The 19,729-nt window shown below is 35.6% G+C and overlaps 1 protein-coding gene across 2 annotated transcripts in view; it reads left to right on the top strand.

Annotated features, from left to right (window-relative positions):
- Window positions 1–19,729, top strand: part of GSTCD (glutathione S-transferase C-terminal domain containing) — a 62,781-nt gene that overhangs the window by 4,104 nt on the left and 38,948 nt on the right. For both annotated transcript variants that reach the window (XM_018072489.2, XM_018072499.3), the window contains exons 2-5: window positions 1,508–1,939; window positions 3,523–3,984; window positions 7,237–7,491; window positions 8,235–8,328. In XM_018072489.2, the coding sequence (XP_017927978.2) occupies window positions 1,529–1,939; window positions 3,523–3,984; window positions 7,237–7,491; window positions 8,235–8,328 (1,222 nt within the window). In that variant the 5' untranslated portion in view covers window positions 1,508–1,528. The remainder of the gene's footprint in view (window positions 1–1,507; window positions 1,940–3,522; window positions 3,985–7,236; window positions 7,492–8,234; window positions 8,329–19,729) is intronic.

Genomic DNA, 19,729 nt, shown 5'->3' with positions numbered 1-19,729 from the left:
TCTGACTTGCCTCCTTAGCAGTGCCTTCACTATGTAATTTCTGCCACAGAGCTGTACTTAGGATATTGAGTCTGTCTTGACTTACGTGCTGTCAAGATTTATCCAACTTAAATAGCTTCTGGGAAAGTAGGTATTTCATTATGTATTGTCTTGTTCTTTGTGTGGCAGGTGTACTAATTAAAGAAAAGCAACAGTACTCATAGTAGAGCCACTGTTCTGGGACAATAACATGTCATGTAATACTTTAAAAATACTTTGCTATAACAGTCATTAGTATGATCTTAGTGTCAGGTGGATGTGGTTTTATTCTTCCACTGCCTTCTTTTAGGCAGTTGATTTGGCCCCGTGATAGATAATATGAAGTAGTAAATTTGATGTACATGTCTACATGAAGAAAAAATAATCAAATAATCAGCATATATCAAATGAAAACCGTTTTTTTACTTTTTAAATAATTCCATCATATTCATGTAACTGCACAAAGACCTTATTAATCCAGACAGTTATTTGAAAGACTCGTGTTTTTCCAGTGTAACTGATGCTTTGTATATATGTATATAAAAAACATTTTGGCCTTCTTTAGCAACATTTAAATTTCTTTCTCTTGCTGCACTAGAGGTGTCGTCTGTAACACTTGCTGTAAGAGCCCCATCTAGTGTCTAAGGCTTTTCAATGCGAGCTGTGATTTGTAGGTTAATGGGCAATTCCACTGAGGAATGGAGCATTAAAATTATTGCATCAGTACTTTATGTTAAACTGGTATGGAATATTGTAATAGGAAAAATGTAGTTTTTCCACCCACAATGAGGAAAATTAATTTTAGCTTTTAATATATTGAGAAGATATTAATTTCAGCTATGCTACTGTTGTATTCAACTGCTTAAAGTAGTTGGGTGCTTGAGGTGTTCATGTAGCATTTGTGAAAGAAATGTTTATTTTCCTATGTGTCCTTCAGTTATTATGTCACCAGGCTCTAGATTAATTTTTAATACAGAAACCAATATTATTTCCCATGGCCTAAATACTCTCTATAAATGCCTTTTAGCAGTTACAGAAAGACAAGTGTGTGTATTACAGAACTGACTGTTGTAGATGTGTGCTCAGGAACTTGCTTTTTCAATAATACATGGTTAATGTTGTGGGAGATTTTGAGTCAAAAAACCCCAAAAAAAACCTTGCTATAAAATGTTTATGCACTTAAAAATTGAAAAGAAAACGTTTTCCTGTTTGTTTTGTTTGATGTCAGAAATATGCTAAAATGTAAAAAACAAAAGTACACAAATACTTTTCCTCTCCATGATCTGTATGTGAAGAGACAATGTATATGTGAAACTGTTCTTTTCTCTCAAAAAGGGTCTGCGGTCCAAATATACAGGCAGGATGTCTGTAGTAGTGTCTTATGTTAAAATCAGTTGTAGCAGATAGTGGAAGAACCAGTGTTTTAAACCTTTTTTTGTTCTAAGTTCTGTATTCTTTTATGAATGTCGTGCTCTGATTTCTATTTCAGGAACTTCAACTCAGGAGGAAGATGAAAGATTGCGTCACCGAAGAACATTTATATTTGGCTTTTTCTCATCAGTACAGAGAGAGCATCTTTCCTCTTCATACATCTATCTCCCTGTTTTTGCTATCCTACTGTGACTGCAAATTATTTAAAATTTTCTTAGTGCCAACTGGCGAAGATGTGGGTGATCAGTGTGTGACGAAAAACCTCCCTGGCGATCTTGAGGTGCATTTAATCTCCAGGTGTCAGCTTCCAGAGGTTGTGCAGAGCTGCAGTTTACCTGCAGTTGTCGTGAAAGATGGCAAATTCTGCCGAGCTGGGCTTTCTGTTGTCTTAAGACATATAATACAGAAAACATACGAGGCAGATCCATCTAAAAAGGATGTTTTGGAACTCTTGGGCTTTAAGAAGACTTGCTTAAAAGCTTGTGCTGAAGTGAGTGCCTTTCTTTCTCTTAGATACATTAAAATTTCTTTTTATTAGCATTAAATACTCTGAAGTAGACTCTTAATATTGATGAAAACTAACTTCTTTTAGTGAGAAATTAAATTTGCTTAGAAAATGAAATTTCCTTAATGGAGAAATGTCTGTACTTTGGCATAAAGATGAAAATAATTATTTTTGAAGATACTACTTAGCAGCACAAAAACCCCTTAAAATTCAAAAAGTACATTAGATCTGTTTCATGACTAGCAGTATAAATGAGTTCTATAAATGAAGTAAACTAAAAACTATCTAATTTATTTTTAGTTTTGATTTCAAGAGCACCATAATACTGTTAGCCTTCACTGCCAGGGTGCACAACTGGCTTATGTTTAGCTTATCCTCGTCAGGTCGTCCACTGACTTTTCAGCAGAGTGGCTAACATGGCCAGGCGGCCAGTCCCTAGCCTGTCCCATTCCAGGAGTTTAGTCCCTCCTAGGTGTGGAATATTCTATTCCTGTCAACCCATTCTCTAGCCTGTGTGGGCCCATGTGAAAAGCAGCTCTTTCATGGAGTTTGTTGACTGCTCTGCTCAACTCACTGTTGTCCTTGATGTGAGTGTAATCCATCACCCCCCTCCAGGTAAAGATGATCAAATAGGATAGGCCCCAGCATAGACCCTTGAAGATTTCCACTGCTAACTGACCTTCAGGTAGCATGTGAACCATTAACCAACACTACCCTTTGAGTTGAGATTTCAGTCTATTTATCACATAGTAGTTTACTCATCTGACAGCTCATCCATCTAGACTTGCCTTCCTCGCTCTCTCAGGAGGTTGAGCTCCAGCCTGTCAGGATTGCTGCATCCACGGATGCCACTGATTACTGTGTCTCCAGCCTGGTTCATCCGTGTTGGTGTGTAGCAGATCTGGAGGAGCACATCTCTGTGTTAGTGCACACAGTGCTAGTGTAAAGATGTTGTCCCTGACATCCTCCAGAAACCTCTGTAATCATTTGGAACTGCTGGAGAGCTTCATTCTGTATTTCAGAGAGCTGCAAAGTGAGTGAACGGAATAAGAAAAGAGTTTAAAAATTGTAAAACCTTTAAGTACAGGTAATAAGAAAAAGAGGACAAGGATAACGGCATCAAAAAAAATAAGTCATTTTTTTGAAGTGCTGTTCAATTAGGCAGAAGTTTTTTTTGATGTTGCATATTAAAAACCCACTAATAATATAATGCATTTCTGAAAATAAATGTGCTCAAAATCTGTTTGGTGTGATTGGATCTTATTACCACCATTTGTAGAGGTGACATATAGAAATTGATCACAGCTTTGCTTGTCATGAGTTATGCAGCCACCCTAATATTATGTCAATAATAAGGAATAAAAATATGCTATACTGGATAACTGTTCATTCTGTTATATGTAAGGTTTAGCTTCCTAATTCTGCTGTAGCAAAAGTAATAGAGAATATCTGAGTTTCTAAGATTAACAAAGAAATCTGGAATTTCTTTCCTTAAAGTGAATGAAAATGTATCCTGGATTTTGTTTCTCTTTCTGTAGAGACATTAATTACATACATTTATTTGACAGGTTAGCCAGTGGACCAGACTTTGTGAGATCAGCATTCCTCTGGCTGTGGAAAGGTTTTTGACGGCATCTCCTGAGCACTGTCATGCTATTCCTCCTGACATTTTACAGTTTGAAAGGAAGCTTGGAGAACCTGTCCGAGTACATAATGATGACAAAATTCGTAGGCAAAAACTTCAACAGCAGAAGGCAGGTGCCAAGGCTGCAGTGCCCATACTTGGTGAAGAAGCAGAAAGGGAATTAAAAGCAGGGGAAGTGCATGAACATCCACCCCCAAGTTTGGAACTGAGTTTAGCTTTCTCCAAGCTACTTGTCCAGGAAGCATCAGATGCAGTCAACAGAGAGGCCTCCCACATCAGGAGAACAAAAACTTCTGACCTTCCGCTGTTGGACCACATCTTTGCAGAAGGGCTTTATTTTACTGTGGCAGATATAGTGCTATTGCCATGCATCCATCAGTTCTTGGTAAGATGGCAAATTCTCCAAATATTAACTAGTGTGTATGTATATTTTTTAAGAATTTGAAAGTTGTAAAATATGTTATTTAAAACATATTATGGCATTTACAGTGTGACCTTAACCCAAAACAGAGGATATGTCTTTGTTTTTGTACAAACACAAAAACCAGGGATTGGTGAGTTTACTTTTAAATATGTAGCATATAAATACTTAGTAAACACCATTAGCTGTTAAAATATTATACTGAAATATTTTGGTACCAAGTTGCCCAGAAAATAGTAATTTTAGAATACTGGTACAAGTGACTTGAGCTCAACTTCAAAACCAATTCTGGAGTGGGAAAAACTTCTGAGGCAAGACTGTGCAATCTGTGTACTTAGTTTTGTAAGGATATACACACAGGAATGATTTAAGGAAATGACAGCTATGTCTTTATTTCCCATTACAATGAAATGATACAGTGAATTTGCCTGCTACCAGCATTCCTGCAGTTATGCTATGAGATTTATTGCTAAGCTTGTGTCTCTTGCCCGGAAGAGCTCTGAGTGAGGCTGGTATTGACATTTTGATTTTGCAAGTTTCTTTGCCAAATTTACCTTATGATGTTCGAAAACAAAGGGAATTCCTGGAGAAGATGCTGCTAGTCAGATTGAGAGAAACAATCTCTAAAATCAAGATAGGGACTATTGAACATTAATAATGTGATAAATATCCACTTTGTAACTTCTTTAGCCAATATCATAATCCTCAGTGTATTGATGATAGCAATACTGGAGTGCAGAAGTAGGTTAATATGGCTGCCTCTGAATTAGGATGATGAATTATTTTACAGAAATGGTTCTTAATTCACATCTGCTTTGTTTGTTTTGTGAATCACGTAATTGAAGATGAACGGCAACTTCTGCATTCATGATAGTAAACAAAAGTATTAAGACAAAATGCTTTCCTACTATTTAAAAATCTTTGAAATATTTCAATCTTTGTTTTTCCAAGACCTTTTTAAATAAGAAGACCATAACTTTTTATAGTAATTTTTTGATTTACTGATGCTGGGCATGGGAAGATTCTTGGATCAGATGCTTAATTGATTTCAGCAATGCAATTGAGATTGTTCTGTAGATGTACTGTGAGCAGCTGAGAATGATGTATTTATTTACTTTGTACGTGTGACCCTTAAAGCCCTGGTCAGCAGCTTATGGACTATATATTTTATAATACATTTGTGTAGATCATGCCAAGGATTGCCCTAAAAACCTGGCTTTCAGTTTCATTTTTATCTGAATTACAAGAGCTCTCTGGTAATGTTACTTTATTTCTCTTCTCTGATAAGTGATCATTTTCTAAGAAATTATACCTTGATTCCTACAGTTATCATTGAAATTGAGTAACGTGCATCTGAAAGCTTCTTGCAAGCAGTGAGTTGAAATTGCTCTTGTTGATGGAAGTGCCAGAGTTTAATTCCTTATTAAAGTGTTATTTGTCACTTGTATAACTGGACTTCCTGGATTGTGTTTAAAAAAATCACTATAGTTGCATTTCCACTGATTTAAGGGTGTGAATAATAATGAAGTCTTCAGTGAGTATGTGTCTGGAAAGTAACACACCATAAATGTGAGTGGACCTGACTAGCTGATTGTAATTATAATTACCAAAAGTAAGATAATGAAGCTGAAGAGTTGTTTTTCATTACCTCATTCCAATTCAGTTATCTTCCTGAGGTTAGCTTTGGTACACTTTCTGTTAGTTGTAACTGTTGAAAATTAATAAAAGTGTAAGAGAAGCTCAGTTATTCATCTGGCAGAAACCACTCTTCAGTTTTTAAAATACAATTTAGAACACTTGATAACAAGTGTAACAGTGCCTCTTAGAATTGCTTTCCAAAAGACTTCTTTCTTAACTGAATTATTGTATCTTTGCCTGTGTTACTATTAGGGTATTAAATTAGATGCTAAAATCACACAGTTCATCCTTCCTTTGCTCCTTTAGCTATTGCTAATTACTTTTTATTATCTTAAGCATGTTATAAACACAGCATGCAAGAGAACTGCTTGAAATTTCACGTCATTTCAAGTGTTCTTTACCAATTTCTACTTCCATACTGCGGACAGATATGTGGAGGAATGCTGCTTTTGCATGGCCTTTTCTGCCTTTTCCTGTAATCATGATTTTTAATTTTATGTTTAAAGCAGGCACACCATCACAAAGTAGTTCAGGTTGGCATAATTGAGGTTGGAGGGCACCTCTGGAGCTCATCTTGTCTAAGCCCCCTGCTTAAAGAAGGGTCAGCTACAGCCAGTTGCCCAGGATCATGTCCAGTCATGTTTTGAGTGTGTTTCGAAGGATGGAGACTTCACAACCTCTCCTGTTAAGAGGATGATCTTCATTGTTTTGAAAAATTTGGGAGTCTAAAGAAAGTGATTTAATTTCATCAAATGCATCCTTTTTAAAAGTAACTGGACTTCATGTAAATTGTGATGTGGTGTAATTTTTTTAATATGTGCAACATATTCTTACTAAAGAAATGTTTTATTTTATTTTTACACTTAAAATTCTAATTTTTATTAAAGGCCACATCAACTCATAATCATATACACTTAATTCACAAAAGAAACATACTGGTTACCATTATTGTATAAAATATGTAACTAAGACTGTAAAAAAGTCTGAATAAATATATGACTTTTAAAAAAAGAAATAAATTTGATTCACTACTACTAGAAAAAGTTGCAGATGTAGTGAAAAGACTTCAGTAAAGAAGGAGGATAATGTATGCCTGTTTCTGTTTTGCTGTTGCCACACAGTGTAAGGTATTTCAGGCTTGCAGTTCCCAGCAAAATAGCTATTGGTGGATGAGCTTTTAAGAACTTCAGGCTACTCGTGGGAAAGAACAACATTCAGATGGTCTTGCTCAGAGTTCAGTATTCATGGCAAATCACTGCACTGGGTTTTTTTCTCTGACTACCAACCAAAATGAATCATTCCTATGTTAGGAGATGGCATGCAGTTAAGAACATTGTTTAAATTGAACTTTTTTGTTGCTGATTGAAATTATGAATAACATTGGTCATGTAAATCTTTTCATCCTATTAAGCAAACAGGGATTGCAGATAAAGTCTAAATGGCCAACTGGCAATTCTACCTGCAGTTTTCTTACCATCATGCTATGAATACACATGCCTGGCATGAAGCTGAGCTCACTTCTGTAGTTCATGCCTTCTAGTGGCTTGTAGGAAGAAACCCTCCCATTTATTTTTTTAGGTTTCCAGCAAGAAACAGGGCAGAAACCTGGTAAATTTACCACTGATATCCACTTGGTATCGAAGAGTTCAAGAAGTACCTGGAGTAAAGAAAGCTGCTGGCAAATGCAATATGGAGCTTCTCCAGCTTCCAGAGTTGATGTCTGCTCCAGAGGAACAGGCACAGGACTTCTCTTCAGTTCCTGATGAGTTAGAAGAGGAGAACGAAGACAGTCATTTTATAGGTGGTCCAAGGCCAACTATGACTAAGTTAATGGTAATTTAAGCTTTTTAATGAGTTATCATTAGTAGCAATATTCTGCTTGATTTTTAGTAAGTAAAAGTTTATTGGAATTGTAGAAGCTAATTCTGACAGCCTTGAACAGTTTAATACATCTTGCTTTTATCTGATATGCATTGACTTAGAATTGATTTTACTTTTTCTTTCTCTTTTGATATTTGATCAACTCAGGAATTGAGGAAAGACAGGACTGCTGAAAGCCCTGTCAATAATTCAGAATAATCAAAGTAACTTTTTGTTTGCATTTTCATATTGTATTCATCTTTTAAAGATATTTATGTAAAGGATGACAAAAAACCCTGTTGCTTTTATGTTTGGCTTCATTATTCAACTCTTACTGGTTTTTTTTTTTTTTTGCTATTTGTTAGAACTTTGAACATCTGGGAACTCTATAATGAGTTTTGTTAAAGAAAACTGTCCATCATGTTCCATAACTCTCAGTATTTTTTGCATAGAGGTTGACAGCATTTCCTAAAAAATTAACAGGACTTTCTCGTGAAAATGAGAGATACATAATTAGAATCTCATATAATTTGACTCCCATATAATGTAAAGTCATTTGACTCTCACATGATGTAGAGTCATCTGCCTGTTTAGTTTCAGTTAGGCTTAAGGTGGTGTTGTTGATCTGATGCCATTAAATTCAGTGAGAAGTTTGATACCAACTTTAGTGGTAAAGGATCAGGGTCTTAACTTATTTTTTTCTTACTTTCATGTAGGAAAATGGAATTGAAGCAAAGTTTTTTCCACATCCATGCCCCAACTGGACCCTAGACTGGACCAGTCTACCGTCTGCAGTCAGTCCTGGGGAAGGTAAGGGGTTTTATGTACGTGTGTGCATATTTAACAGTGCCTTCTTCTGGTGAAGCCATTTAACTGTTTCCTAGGAAAATATGTCAGTTTTCAATGTGTTTCAGGGCTCTGTGGAATGGGTAAGCAATTTTAAATCTGTTCTAAAATTCAGTCTGTTTCTGACACATGGTGACATGACTTCCCTCCCAGGTCATCAACAGCTGATGACCAAACTGGGAATAAAAAATTGACCTTGAATTCTGAACCATATTTTTCCCCACTGTTTCCTACTTTCCTAAACTTTTCTTTATACCTAGAATAGTAAACTACATGATGTTAATGTCATTGGCACAAAAGTTGTACATGGACTGTGTCTCCCAAAGCAGCAGATGATGATTTTATTGTGATGAAAATAATAGTAATTAGCAAAGTTTGGTAGCTACATACTGAGTGGCACTTTTCCCTGCCCTGTAGGGACAGTTTGCTTTGCTGGATTGCAGGGCAGTTCTGTTGCCCAAGGGCTGTGGTTCTACAGGAAAAAAACCCCCTGATTTATCACAACATTTATTGTTTTCATCACCGTTGTGAATATTGAATACCTCTTCCACCGTGCTGTAGAGTGTCCTCTAAAATGTCTTATGCATGATGCCAGGCAGAGAAGTTAGTGAAGAGCTATACATTTACAAAAAATAATTCAAAATTACCTAACTGAATACAATCATGTATTCTTGTCTGTGATATAAAAGCTGTAAAAATAAGGTAAAATTTCAAGTTGATTTCCTCTGGTTTGGATCTGTGTGTAGTTCACAAAGCTGTGACAAAACTCACATGTGTACCATTAGTAGATTTATATTTTATAGGAAGTGTCCATCCTTCTAACACTGTTTTCCTCTGGTTTTGTCCTGAGAGAAATGTTTACTGGGATGTGGCACACCCTGCTTTAGTTATAGATTCTTTCCTTTAGCATGGAAGAAAAAAAAACCCAGAACAAAACCAAACTTAGATTTGCTTCTATATTACATCATGCTTCTTCACACTTATGTGGATGTTTTGGATTTATTTCTTGTGTTAAAATAGCCTTTGCAGTCTGCTGAAATGCTTGGGAGGATTATTTGTCTTGAATTTCTATGACAAGTTCCAGTATTTTGTCAGAAGTGAATGAACATTTTTGCTCCTTTCCAATGTTCAGGGTTTGGGCTAAAGTTTTAGTTCATGCTTTTGTCAAGATCTCTTCTATTTGAAAGAAAATTGTGAAAAAGATGCATAACATACAAAAACACATAATGAATATATATTTGGAAATTTTTTGTTGTAAGGAGGCTCTTGGACTTGGTTAGACTGTGGAGAAAAATCAGCTCCTGCTGTTTCCTACCTGTGTTTCCTGCTTGCTGTCTCTTTTCTTCATGTTTCCTGAAATGGTTACTAATGACATTGATCTATGAAAATGATTTTCAGTACAATTTTTGGGAAGCTTTACTAGTTTAACAAGGTACTGAGAGAGAGATTTCAGCTTCCTTCACTCAAGATCACAATAATGCTGATGCCATTTTCTGATTTAGGGAAACTCCAGATGGTTGTCCGTTTAGTCCAGGAGCAACAGAGTCACACAGGACAAAAAGACATTTCCTGATGTGAAAATTGATTTTGCTTTTCAGTTGGATGCATCTGCATGCTTGCCTTTGCTGTTCTACGTGCTACTGTTCTCTGTTTCATGATTCTTTTCCTACTGCAGCCTAATCATTGTTATATCAATTGAATTCTCAATATTTTACTGCTAAATCCTACCTGACATGCTCAGAAAATAGTCACTGGTTCTCTCAGGGTTTTAAACTGGATCTGAGAAATGCAATTCAAGCTTTCAAACAGATTACCCCTATAACTGGTAAATAAATTTCCCCTTACTAATGTTGATAGAAAAAGTAGAGAATGTTTCAGTTAAAACTCCCTTTGTTTTTTTTTTTATCCACAGTAAATTTAATTTGCCAGCAAATCTTAATTTAATAGTATACGTGGTATACTTTCTTTGCTCACAATTTGTATTATATGTATGTAGAAGTTCTGGAATTGAATGATTTAGTCTGTTTGTAAGTCTAATTAGACCACCTTGCTGTCACAGCTATTTACTACAGAAAAGAATTACAGATGATTGCAGTTTTAACGTATTATTTAGATTATACATTTAAGATGGTTCAGTTTCTTTGATGAGGATTATTTACTGTTGCAAAACTAAAGATTTTCACATCATGATTTGCATTTCATTTGCTTAGTCATATTTCTGAAGCAGAATGAGATAGACTAGAATAGACTATTTCAGTTTGAAGGGACCTGTAATGATTGGCAAGGCTAACTGCCATACCACTTCAGGGCTGACCAAGTTAAATTAGGTTGTTGTTAAGGCATTGCCCAAATGCCTCTTAAACTGGCAGGCCTGAGGCATCACCACCTCTCTAGGAAAGCTCTTTCTTTCTTTGACCACCCTCTCAGTAATGAAATGCTTCCTAATGTCCAGTCTATACCTTCCTTGGTGCAGCTTTGAACCACTTCCATGTACAAACCTCTGTTAGTTCTAGTCCTCATGCAATTTATAAAAGGTATGTGATTGACCAAAATGGAGTCACGTTTACATTTTAGATATCCTCCAACTTTTTAAATTTCTGCTGTTACTTCCAAAATGTATGGCTTGTACAGTTGTGTGTATTGAGACTTGAATCTATAAGCCTCTGTGAGCATCTGGACTGTATTTGAAAGAATATATTCCATCGTAATATACCTTCTGTAACTGTTGATGTTCTAGGATATTGTAGTTGTTGAGTTGTTCTTGCAAACTTTCCCATTTTAAAGGAATCTAACACAAAATATTTCATTTATTTAAAATTGTATTGTAAATGCTGTTTTCTCTTCTAGTTGACTGTATAAAAACTTGGCCAGTACTTTATTTTTCCAAATCTATGTTTAGGTCAGAAATATGTTGTTATTGTTTATTAAATACAGAAGCCAAAATACCTCAGCACTTTGTTGTTTCTTCCAAATCACGTAGTGTGTAAAGACTTATCCCCAAGCACACAAATCAAGTCTGTCTGGCTAAATATATATCTTGATATTGAAAAAATAATTTGTGTAAAATCTCAGAAGAATTTCTAAGTTATGTTAGAGGCAAATGCTTGTATGCCATTAATATATTTATTGAAATACTTGCAATAAATACTTCAGTTGGCAGTAGACACAATCCAAAAGTTCTAACCAAACTCGGTACTTGGTTGTGTTGAGTTTTCCATAGAAGTAAAGGTACATGTTGTTGTCAATATGTACAAACAATAAAAAGAGGGTGGCAGGTCAGAATATGTAAATATAGGTGGTCACAGGAAAGAAGGGAAAGAGAGACAGAGAAAATGAGACAGAAGGAAAATGAGATACATCAGTACAAGGAAATAATTGCAGGATGTATGTCATTATAGAAAGTGTTTTCACCTTTTTCCCTGGCAAGGCAGTGGCTGAAATTTTGGGAAGAGGTGCTTGTTGAAATAAAAATGAATGGAAATAGTGTGCTACTGCTGATTAAATGTGAGGTCTGGGAAAGAGAGGATTATATTTAATTAGATTTGTGAGCAATAAAGAAATGCAACATCTTTTCTGTGGTTTCACTGTTCATATTAGGCAGCAGTAGAAAGAGGGTTTATAATCCTTTTTGGAACTTCAGTCAATTGTGCATCTTCGCTTGTGTTCCTGGTCCTAAGTGTATGAAATCATTCCTTGTCTTCAGGTTAATTTCCTACCAGCTGCAAAGACTTTGTGGATATTGAGATCAGTTTGACTGGTTATGATTAGGGTGCTTCCTTTAGGCTCACCCAAAGCACATTAAAGGGAGTGGGAAAGTGTGTCAGTGTGGGGTTGGACAGTGATAACCCTTGTCACTGCTTTATTATTCTGATGATATATGGAGTCTGTGGTACTGTCATGTTTTTTCATCAAACATTGTGTTCATTGTGAAACAAAAAAAGAAAGATTTTTTTTTTCACAGGAATCTATTTTTTTCTCTTAAACAGCTTTTTATTTATTGGTGTGAAATTCAAGAATGAGAAATAACTGGCCCTCAGTTTCACAAACCCTTACTTCTTTTCTCACGAGTCAAAGTACTTGTTAAGCAGAAAGTACTTTATATTCTTCATTTGTGGTATCTCATTCTGAAATTAACCATCTAGACTGACAGTATGCATGTGGTGCTATTTACTTATGAAGGTAGTGGTTAGTTGTGAACAAATTTATGCTATTCTTTCCAAAGAAACTGCTCACAGAATGAATGTAGCAAGTAGGAAACTACATTCTGTGAGCTTGTAGATGATGCTCTCTTCCTCATGAAAATATTTTTTCTTGAATGAAGGCATTATAGTAGGTCAGAAAAAGATCTCCTTAGCTGAACTATGACTTACTGTCAGGTGAAACTGGAAAGACCACTGTGTTTGCACAGGAGATAGAGAGGTCAGTTACAAAATATGTGAAGACTTTGAGGTGAAGGAAGTCTGTTTAAAAAACTGTAGGCAGATAAATAAAGTTAGATCAAAGTAAGTGATTGCATTTTACTAATGCAGCTTGCTCTTACCAATCAGTGGAACACATGTAGCCCTTTAACTTCATGGTTGGTCCTAAACAAATTCAATGGTTTGTATATAAATACAGTTCCCAGTGAATCATGTCAAGTATATAACATGCTTCAGTATTTTTAGTAAGAAATGAATTCCTAGTATTGAATTGACTGGGACAAGTGTTTTGACTTCTGGAGGTGAAATTTTCTATGTGCAAATTTTAAAAAGCCCATATGGAAGATGGAAAGGCCTTACATGTTCTGTGTCCAGCACATAGGAAAGGGTGTTAATCCATTGCAAGGCAATGCATCCTTGCCTAGCTGAAGACAGAATGACTCTGATCAAGTTTGATTTATCCTTGCTTTGTGATCAGTAGCAAGTTGATGGCCAAATTAAATTGCTATATAAAGCTGTCACAGAAAGGTTGGCCTGAATAAAATGATACCCTGACTGATGCATGCCCCTTCTTTGCATTCCAGTCTCCAGACTTTTGAGAAAGTTGCTAGGTTTTTAGAATGCTTAACTTTTAAAATGAGAAAAAATTTGGAAAGCCCAACATCTACTTTCAGTGAAAAGGCTGTCCCTTAAATCATTGTTGTGAAGAGACTTGTTACCTTGATTTATAAGCCACAGAATAATTAATACTATACTGTGAATATGAGTTGTTGTTTTTTTTTTTCTCTTTGGAGAGGGAGGTGAAAGGAAGCAGCATTCAGGAAATAGAGAAAGTTGCCTTTCTGTTGTCTTCTTTTTCTAAATAATTTGTCAGCTGAGAATTTGTTCTTCTAGTGTGCATAACTTATGAATTAAGGCATCAGCTGATTTTTCTACAGTCGAGATAAGGTCTCTGGTCTTTCTTTGAAGACTAAATATACAAATAGTTGTAAGGCTATTTTTAAAATTCATGTACCTGTTTAGTAGGGTGTTGTTTTGTAAAATGACTTCTCAGATCCCCAAACTCTCCCCAGCTCCTCCTACCCTCCTACCTTTCCCAATAACTCTTATTTTCTTTTATCTGGTCAGGATCTGAAATACGAATGTAGTAATGCCTCTGTACTGTTTCTTTATATCAGTAACATTCTTTAAACTAATCAGTTCACACATTTTAAAGCTAGATAGATGGTATGATCATCTGTACCTGTCTCCTATCTGTTCTGGCTATAAACTGAGTTTGTAATTGCTTGAATATTAATGTTAAAAAGATACCTGGTTGAAGGAAGAGTGGCAGGTTCACATTATGATTTTAGTTCTCCGGAATGGAGATTAAACTAGATGAAGTTAGATATTAGAGACTTAATCTAGATAAACTAGATGAAGTTAGATATTGTAAAGTGAAAGAATAATTTTGGAAGGATACCAGTTTTAAAAAGAGCTTCTGTTAAACTTATCAGGTGGACCAACAAGAATAAAACAAAGTTTACACTTAGAGTTTAGAAACATCTTCAAAACTGAAGTACCTTTGAATAACACAGGCTGGAACAATAACACAGAACAGTGTTACAGTTCTATGGAATTAACTGGATTAAACAGTCTTAGTGGTGTACCAGACAACAACCCTGAAGGATCAGTGTTAGCTTCAGCTTCCAGAACTGGTATTAAATAAAGGATACTTTAATATAGTGTAGCCTCTCAACAGGGAAAGAAGAAAATTTTGAAAATTTTCTAACCCTCATCATAAACAAAATTAGTTTTAATTAAAGGAACAGCACTTAATGATGTAATTATCTTCTAACCAATCTAAAAGTTTGTGACTTGGTGTCCATGTTAAAGTTGTTTGTAATTGCTCATAGAACTGACTAACATAATAACTGTGGAATAAATGCTGTATTAGATGCAGTTATATGATAAGAAATTGTTGTCAAAATTGATTCAATATATTCAGGTTGTTTCTAGGATTGTTTTGTGAGGATAGGTCATTGGTATTTTATTTTGTTCTGCTTTTTATGTTGGTATTATCTTTTGAATATTTAGACTTGAGAGATGCTTTCTGAGTTGAGAATACATGGTGCTTAAAAATCAAAGCTGGTTTAGGGAATCTGATATTTTATTAACATTTTTGCTAATCAAGAGATGCAAATTAAGTGTTTTACTTTAAATGTTAAAAGCAACTGTATTTTTTAAAATTAGATCCAGACAGTCATTTATTCTGTAAAACAAAAAGAGTTAAAAGAAACACTTTAAAGTTTTCTATTTCCCTTTCAAGCCTGTCAGAACTTTTTAAAAGACTTTGAAGATTTTTTTTTAAGAGTTTTTTTAGCCTATTTCAGTATCTCAGGCATCCTGAAGCAGGAACTCATCCTTCTTCTTCAACTGATTTTTCCATATCAGACAGCTCTTTGCCTGCAAGCCACATGGGTAACAATCCAAGGGAAACTCAACTGAAGCTGCTTCTCATTATCTCCTTAAAGTTACAGTTTTGCTGCACTCATTTAAATAAGTTTAGACCACATTTATGTGTGTATTATATTTTGCAGTTCAAGATCTGGAAAAACTTGTGATGGCAATAGAGTCAGGTTGCCTCATATTCTTGATAAACACTTGAGATATAAATCATTTTCAGTAACAAAGAGAAAGGAAAATGCTTATTTTTCAATATAGATAACATGGGTGTTTGAGGTGATAAATATAAGAAAATGGAAGTTTATTACTTTGATTTCACTCTTCTTTTACATGGCTTGTTGAGGATTCTTGAAAAATTTCAGATTTCATGTGTGACTTCTTTGGATCTTTTGACTGTTCAGGGATATAACATTGCACAGTTGGCCTGAGGACAATTTTGATGGAAGGTTGAATGCAATTACTAATTTTTGGACAAAAAATTCTTTATGTGTAGCTGGAAGTAATAACTTAGACATGCCACCAAACCAGATAACTCATCCATGACAAGGTACACTATTTCTCCTACTTTGTGCTCTTCCTCCATTTTTTGTTTGTGATTGTCTTAGTTACCAAGCACAGCAAGGGAAGGGAATTAATTATTTTATATTTTCAAGATGCCTATTTGGAGATAGAAGGCAAAGCTATTATATGACTAAGTTAAATTAGTATGAATAATGATTTTTAGGCACAATGTTTTACTAAAATGAATACTTTTCTTTGAAAACAGAGATGGCTTCTATGTCTCATGAAATCAGTGCATATGCATTATGAGGGATACGAGTTCAGTACATTTATGTTTGCTTGAAGTCTGTTGCATTTTTTTGTGATAGTTTGATCTAAATGACATGCTTACAGCCTCTGAAATATTCAAAATCTGCAAAGGAAAAACAACAGTTGCTAGTGTTATTGAAAATGATACTAGAATAATACCAAGTTCTAACAGCTGCATTTTGATTCAGTTAGGACACATTCTCCTTGGTGTTTAGCCTATTCTGTAAAATATTGTTGTGGTGAGGGTGATTGATGGACTTTCATACGACGATAATCATACTGAAAAATGTCACATTTGTTTTTAGTGCCTTGCTTTGTGGAATAAGTGTAAGCCCTCAGAGGATTTCTGAAGCCTTAATGCTTCATATTGAATATCCCCTACAACAGGAGTTCAGGGTTTGATGAAGTCTAATTCCTAGAGGTATGATTTTACAGTTCACAAGTCCTTGTTAATTGTGAGTTTATTAGGTTTCTGAGAGATTTGTTTTGTAAAATACAGTATATAAAGTTCAATGTATGCTTTTTTTAGTCCTGTTGTGGTTTGTGTTTGTTTTCTGAACATACATAAAGATTAAAATTAAATGCTGCAACTTGCCAGTTGAAATGTTTTACAGATTTATGATTTCGGTACTGAAGGCAATTCTTAATGATTAGTTTTTGTAAATTCACAGTAGTCTTAGTTTTGACGGTTAAATTGAAGCATGTTCTTGATTAATCCAGAGTGAACTTTTATGAAGTGTCTGCACTTGACAGTCGTTAGCCTAAACTGACTGTATCTAGATAGAGTTTGAGTGTGATCTGCCCTAGAGAGAAAAAGGAGTTTTATTCATTAGACTATGAGGGTTTTTTTCCTTCTTTTGTCTCTAAAATTCTCAAACACATGGAAAAACATAAGACCCAAACCCACTAACTCATAGATGCCTAGAGATATTTTTTAACAGAATGGTTAAATTAATTTTCCACATCTTAATCAGAAATCTTTAATGAATGTTAAATAGCCTGCTATGTAACTCTGGTCTTTGTTTCATTTGAACTATTTAATCTTTCTTTTCCTCCTGTGTGCTGGTTTAAAAGTTAACCAGCAGGGGGAATGAACTCAACTCAAAGGAGAGATTATAAGTCAGAATAACAATTTATTAAAATAATACAGTAAGTACAATAATACAAACAAACAATTGGTCTCAACCCACAAAAAACCCAAATGTATAACCCAGTACCCTGGGGCCTGAACAAAGTGGTGTTCCTTGGGCCCTGTTTGAGTCCAAAGTAAAGGGAGAGGGGAAGAACCTGCTGGTGGGAGAGCTGCTGCAGTCTGGCCAGAACTGGTGATCGCAGTCCAGTGGTGGTCTCAGTCTGGTTGAGAGCGATGAGATGCAGCCGTCCTCTGGATCCCACGAGTGGGTTGCAAAATGTTCCAAAACTCCAAGGTTATATATCCTCCAGTTCAGGCAGGAATGTTCAGTGCTCCCCTCAGGGCGGGGAGTTCCACAAAGGGTGTGAGGACAGAAACATCCTCCTATCTCACAGGCCTCTTAACACCTAGTTTATAGCCTGAGGAGTCAGGCTCTATGGGCAGAAGGTGCGAATAGTCTATTGACAACAATAGTCTAGTTTCTGGGAAATGACATGGAAGGCTATAGAATACAGTTTTGGGTTACACCCACCATGATGAACTGATCTCAGCTGTCCTAACTAGGACATCCTGATATCATTGTAGTGGAGTTTACTAGTTTCTTTCTCTCTTTTAAATTTCTATATTCCTTGTTCATGGGATAGCAGAGCCCCAAAGTTGTATTATTTATCTCTTAAGCCAGAGGTTTAGAGATTAAGTTTGTGCTTAGTACTCCGTAGTGCAGAGGTGCAGGTCATTGGAATATTACTACAGAGGAATGAAGGAATGATGATCCATTCTAACAATTATGGTTTGGAACAATGTCCGGCAAAAATCCAGGACAGATGATTAATGTGATTCAAAATGACATTTTCTGCTGAACTTGGCTCAAAATCAGGGTATTTCGAGGGAAGAGGAATTATATAGAAATTTATCTCCTTTAATAGTCAATAAGGTGTACTCAGGAGTGATGCTGTGGTACAAAGTGTCACTTCACAGGGAAGACAGTGATGACACATTTCTTTCTCCTTTTTGTGCGTGCTGCTGGCCCTCAGAAGGTCCTCATGGCAGCTGAATAACTAGTTGTCAAAAAATCTACCCGTTTCAGAACTTCAGCGAAATATAAACGGTTAATTAGATGGAGGAACTCTGCGGGTTTTGTTCATGTTCTCTTGCTTGCCTCTGGTGAGGTCAAAATTGACTTTGTCTGCCACTGTGAGGAAGAGCTAAATGCCTGTTCCAGGAGTTTTGCTCTTTGCACTAGCAGATGTGAACTTTCCAACTAAGTGTATTAAGTGTTCAAACTTCCAACCTATTTATTTTTGTACCTCACCCAGTTTTAATTCTGTATGCACTTAATCTTTTATCATGCTTTTGTAATGATGTCCTGGTTTTGAAATATAAATTCCTTTAAAAACTTTTGGATACCATCTAAAAAATTGTAAGGATGTGTAAAGAAATCCTGTCCTGTTTCCACATACAGAAGTGAAACAGATTGCTTTTACCTCTATTGGGCCAATATTTCACTTTTTGAAAGATGTATTAACTTTCTAAATATTTTAATTAAATGTTGTAGTAATTAATTCCATATGTATTATCATACTTCTATTAATTAGAAAGATTTAGGAGAAGGAGTTAACACCCATGTGTCTCCAAATATTCTGAATATGCTATTTGATAAAAAGTTGAATTGTTGATGACATTAGTCTTCATAATTTTTTCCCAGAATATACTAATATCTTAGTATTTCCAGTTGCTATATGATTTAAATTGATCTTCTGTAGCAAAAGAGGTACTTAATCTACTTCAATATTCTGGTATTTCTTGCTGTGAAGTGTCTTCTCTGCTTACTTGAAGGTTGTTCTTTAAGTTTTCTCATTAGATTTAAATCCCAGCTACATTGATGATTGGTTGTACAGCTTGTGTCCTTTAGGTCTTTTGTGTGTTGTCCATTTGCCGCTTCCCAGGATATGGGGATTCATAATTCACGTAGTTATGTAGCATAATCAACTCAAAGATTTAAAGTTAGGGATTTTTTTTACTTTTCTTTGCAGTATTTTTATAGGTCACTTACATCGTTGTTTTGTACCCATTGTAATTGAGAGACGACTGAGTTTTAAATTTATCAGCTCAACTGTTAAGTGAGCAGGACTGTTCTCTGTGTTTCTGCTGCAAAGTCGAAGCAGTCCTTTCAAACAGAGGCATCAAGAGACCTTCAATACCTCTGCAACAGCATTTTGACTTTTTTACTTTCTTCGGAGTGTAATGTTGAGCTGTGCAATCTGTCTCTCAAGAGCAGAATGAGGATTTTTTCTTAGCTGTTTCACCACTGAACTCGTGTGTGACTTCTGAAGGTTAAAATCTTCACAGGCCACAGGAGGGCAGCAGAATGTCTTTGGATATGGAGCTGTACTTGGATGGATGGAGCTGTGCTCTGTGACTAAGTGGTCACCCAAGAGAAAGGTGCTTTTTAAGTGGCAATTCTCAGCTCAGTAACCTCTAATCCTAAAATTTGGGATGACCTTTTGGAAAAAGTGATTTACAGCATTTTTTTTAACTCTTCAAATTAGAGTTGATGATT

The sequence above is a fragment of the Manacus vitellinus genome, unplaced genomic scaffold, assembly GCF_001715985.3.
Source record: "Manacus vitellinus isolate BGI_N305 unplaced genomic scaffold, ASM171598v3 scaffold_0_pilon, whole genome shotgun sequence".
NCBI lineage: Eukaryota > Metazoa > Chordata > Aves > Passeriformes > Pipridae > Manacus > Manacus vitellinus.
Note: the sequence above shows the minus strand (reverse complement) of the source record. Positions and strands in the feature narration are given on the sequence as shown.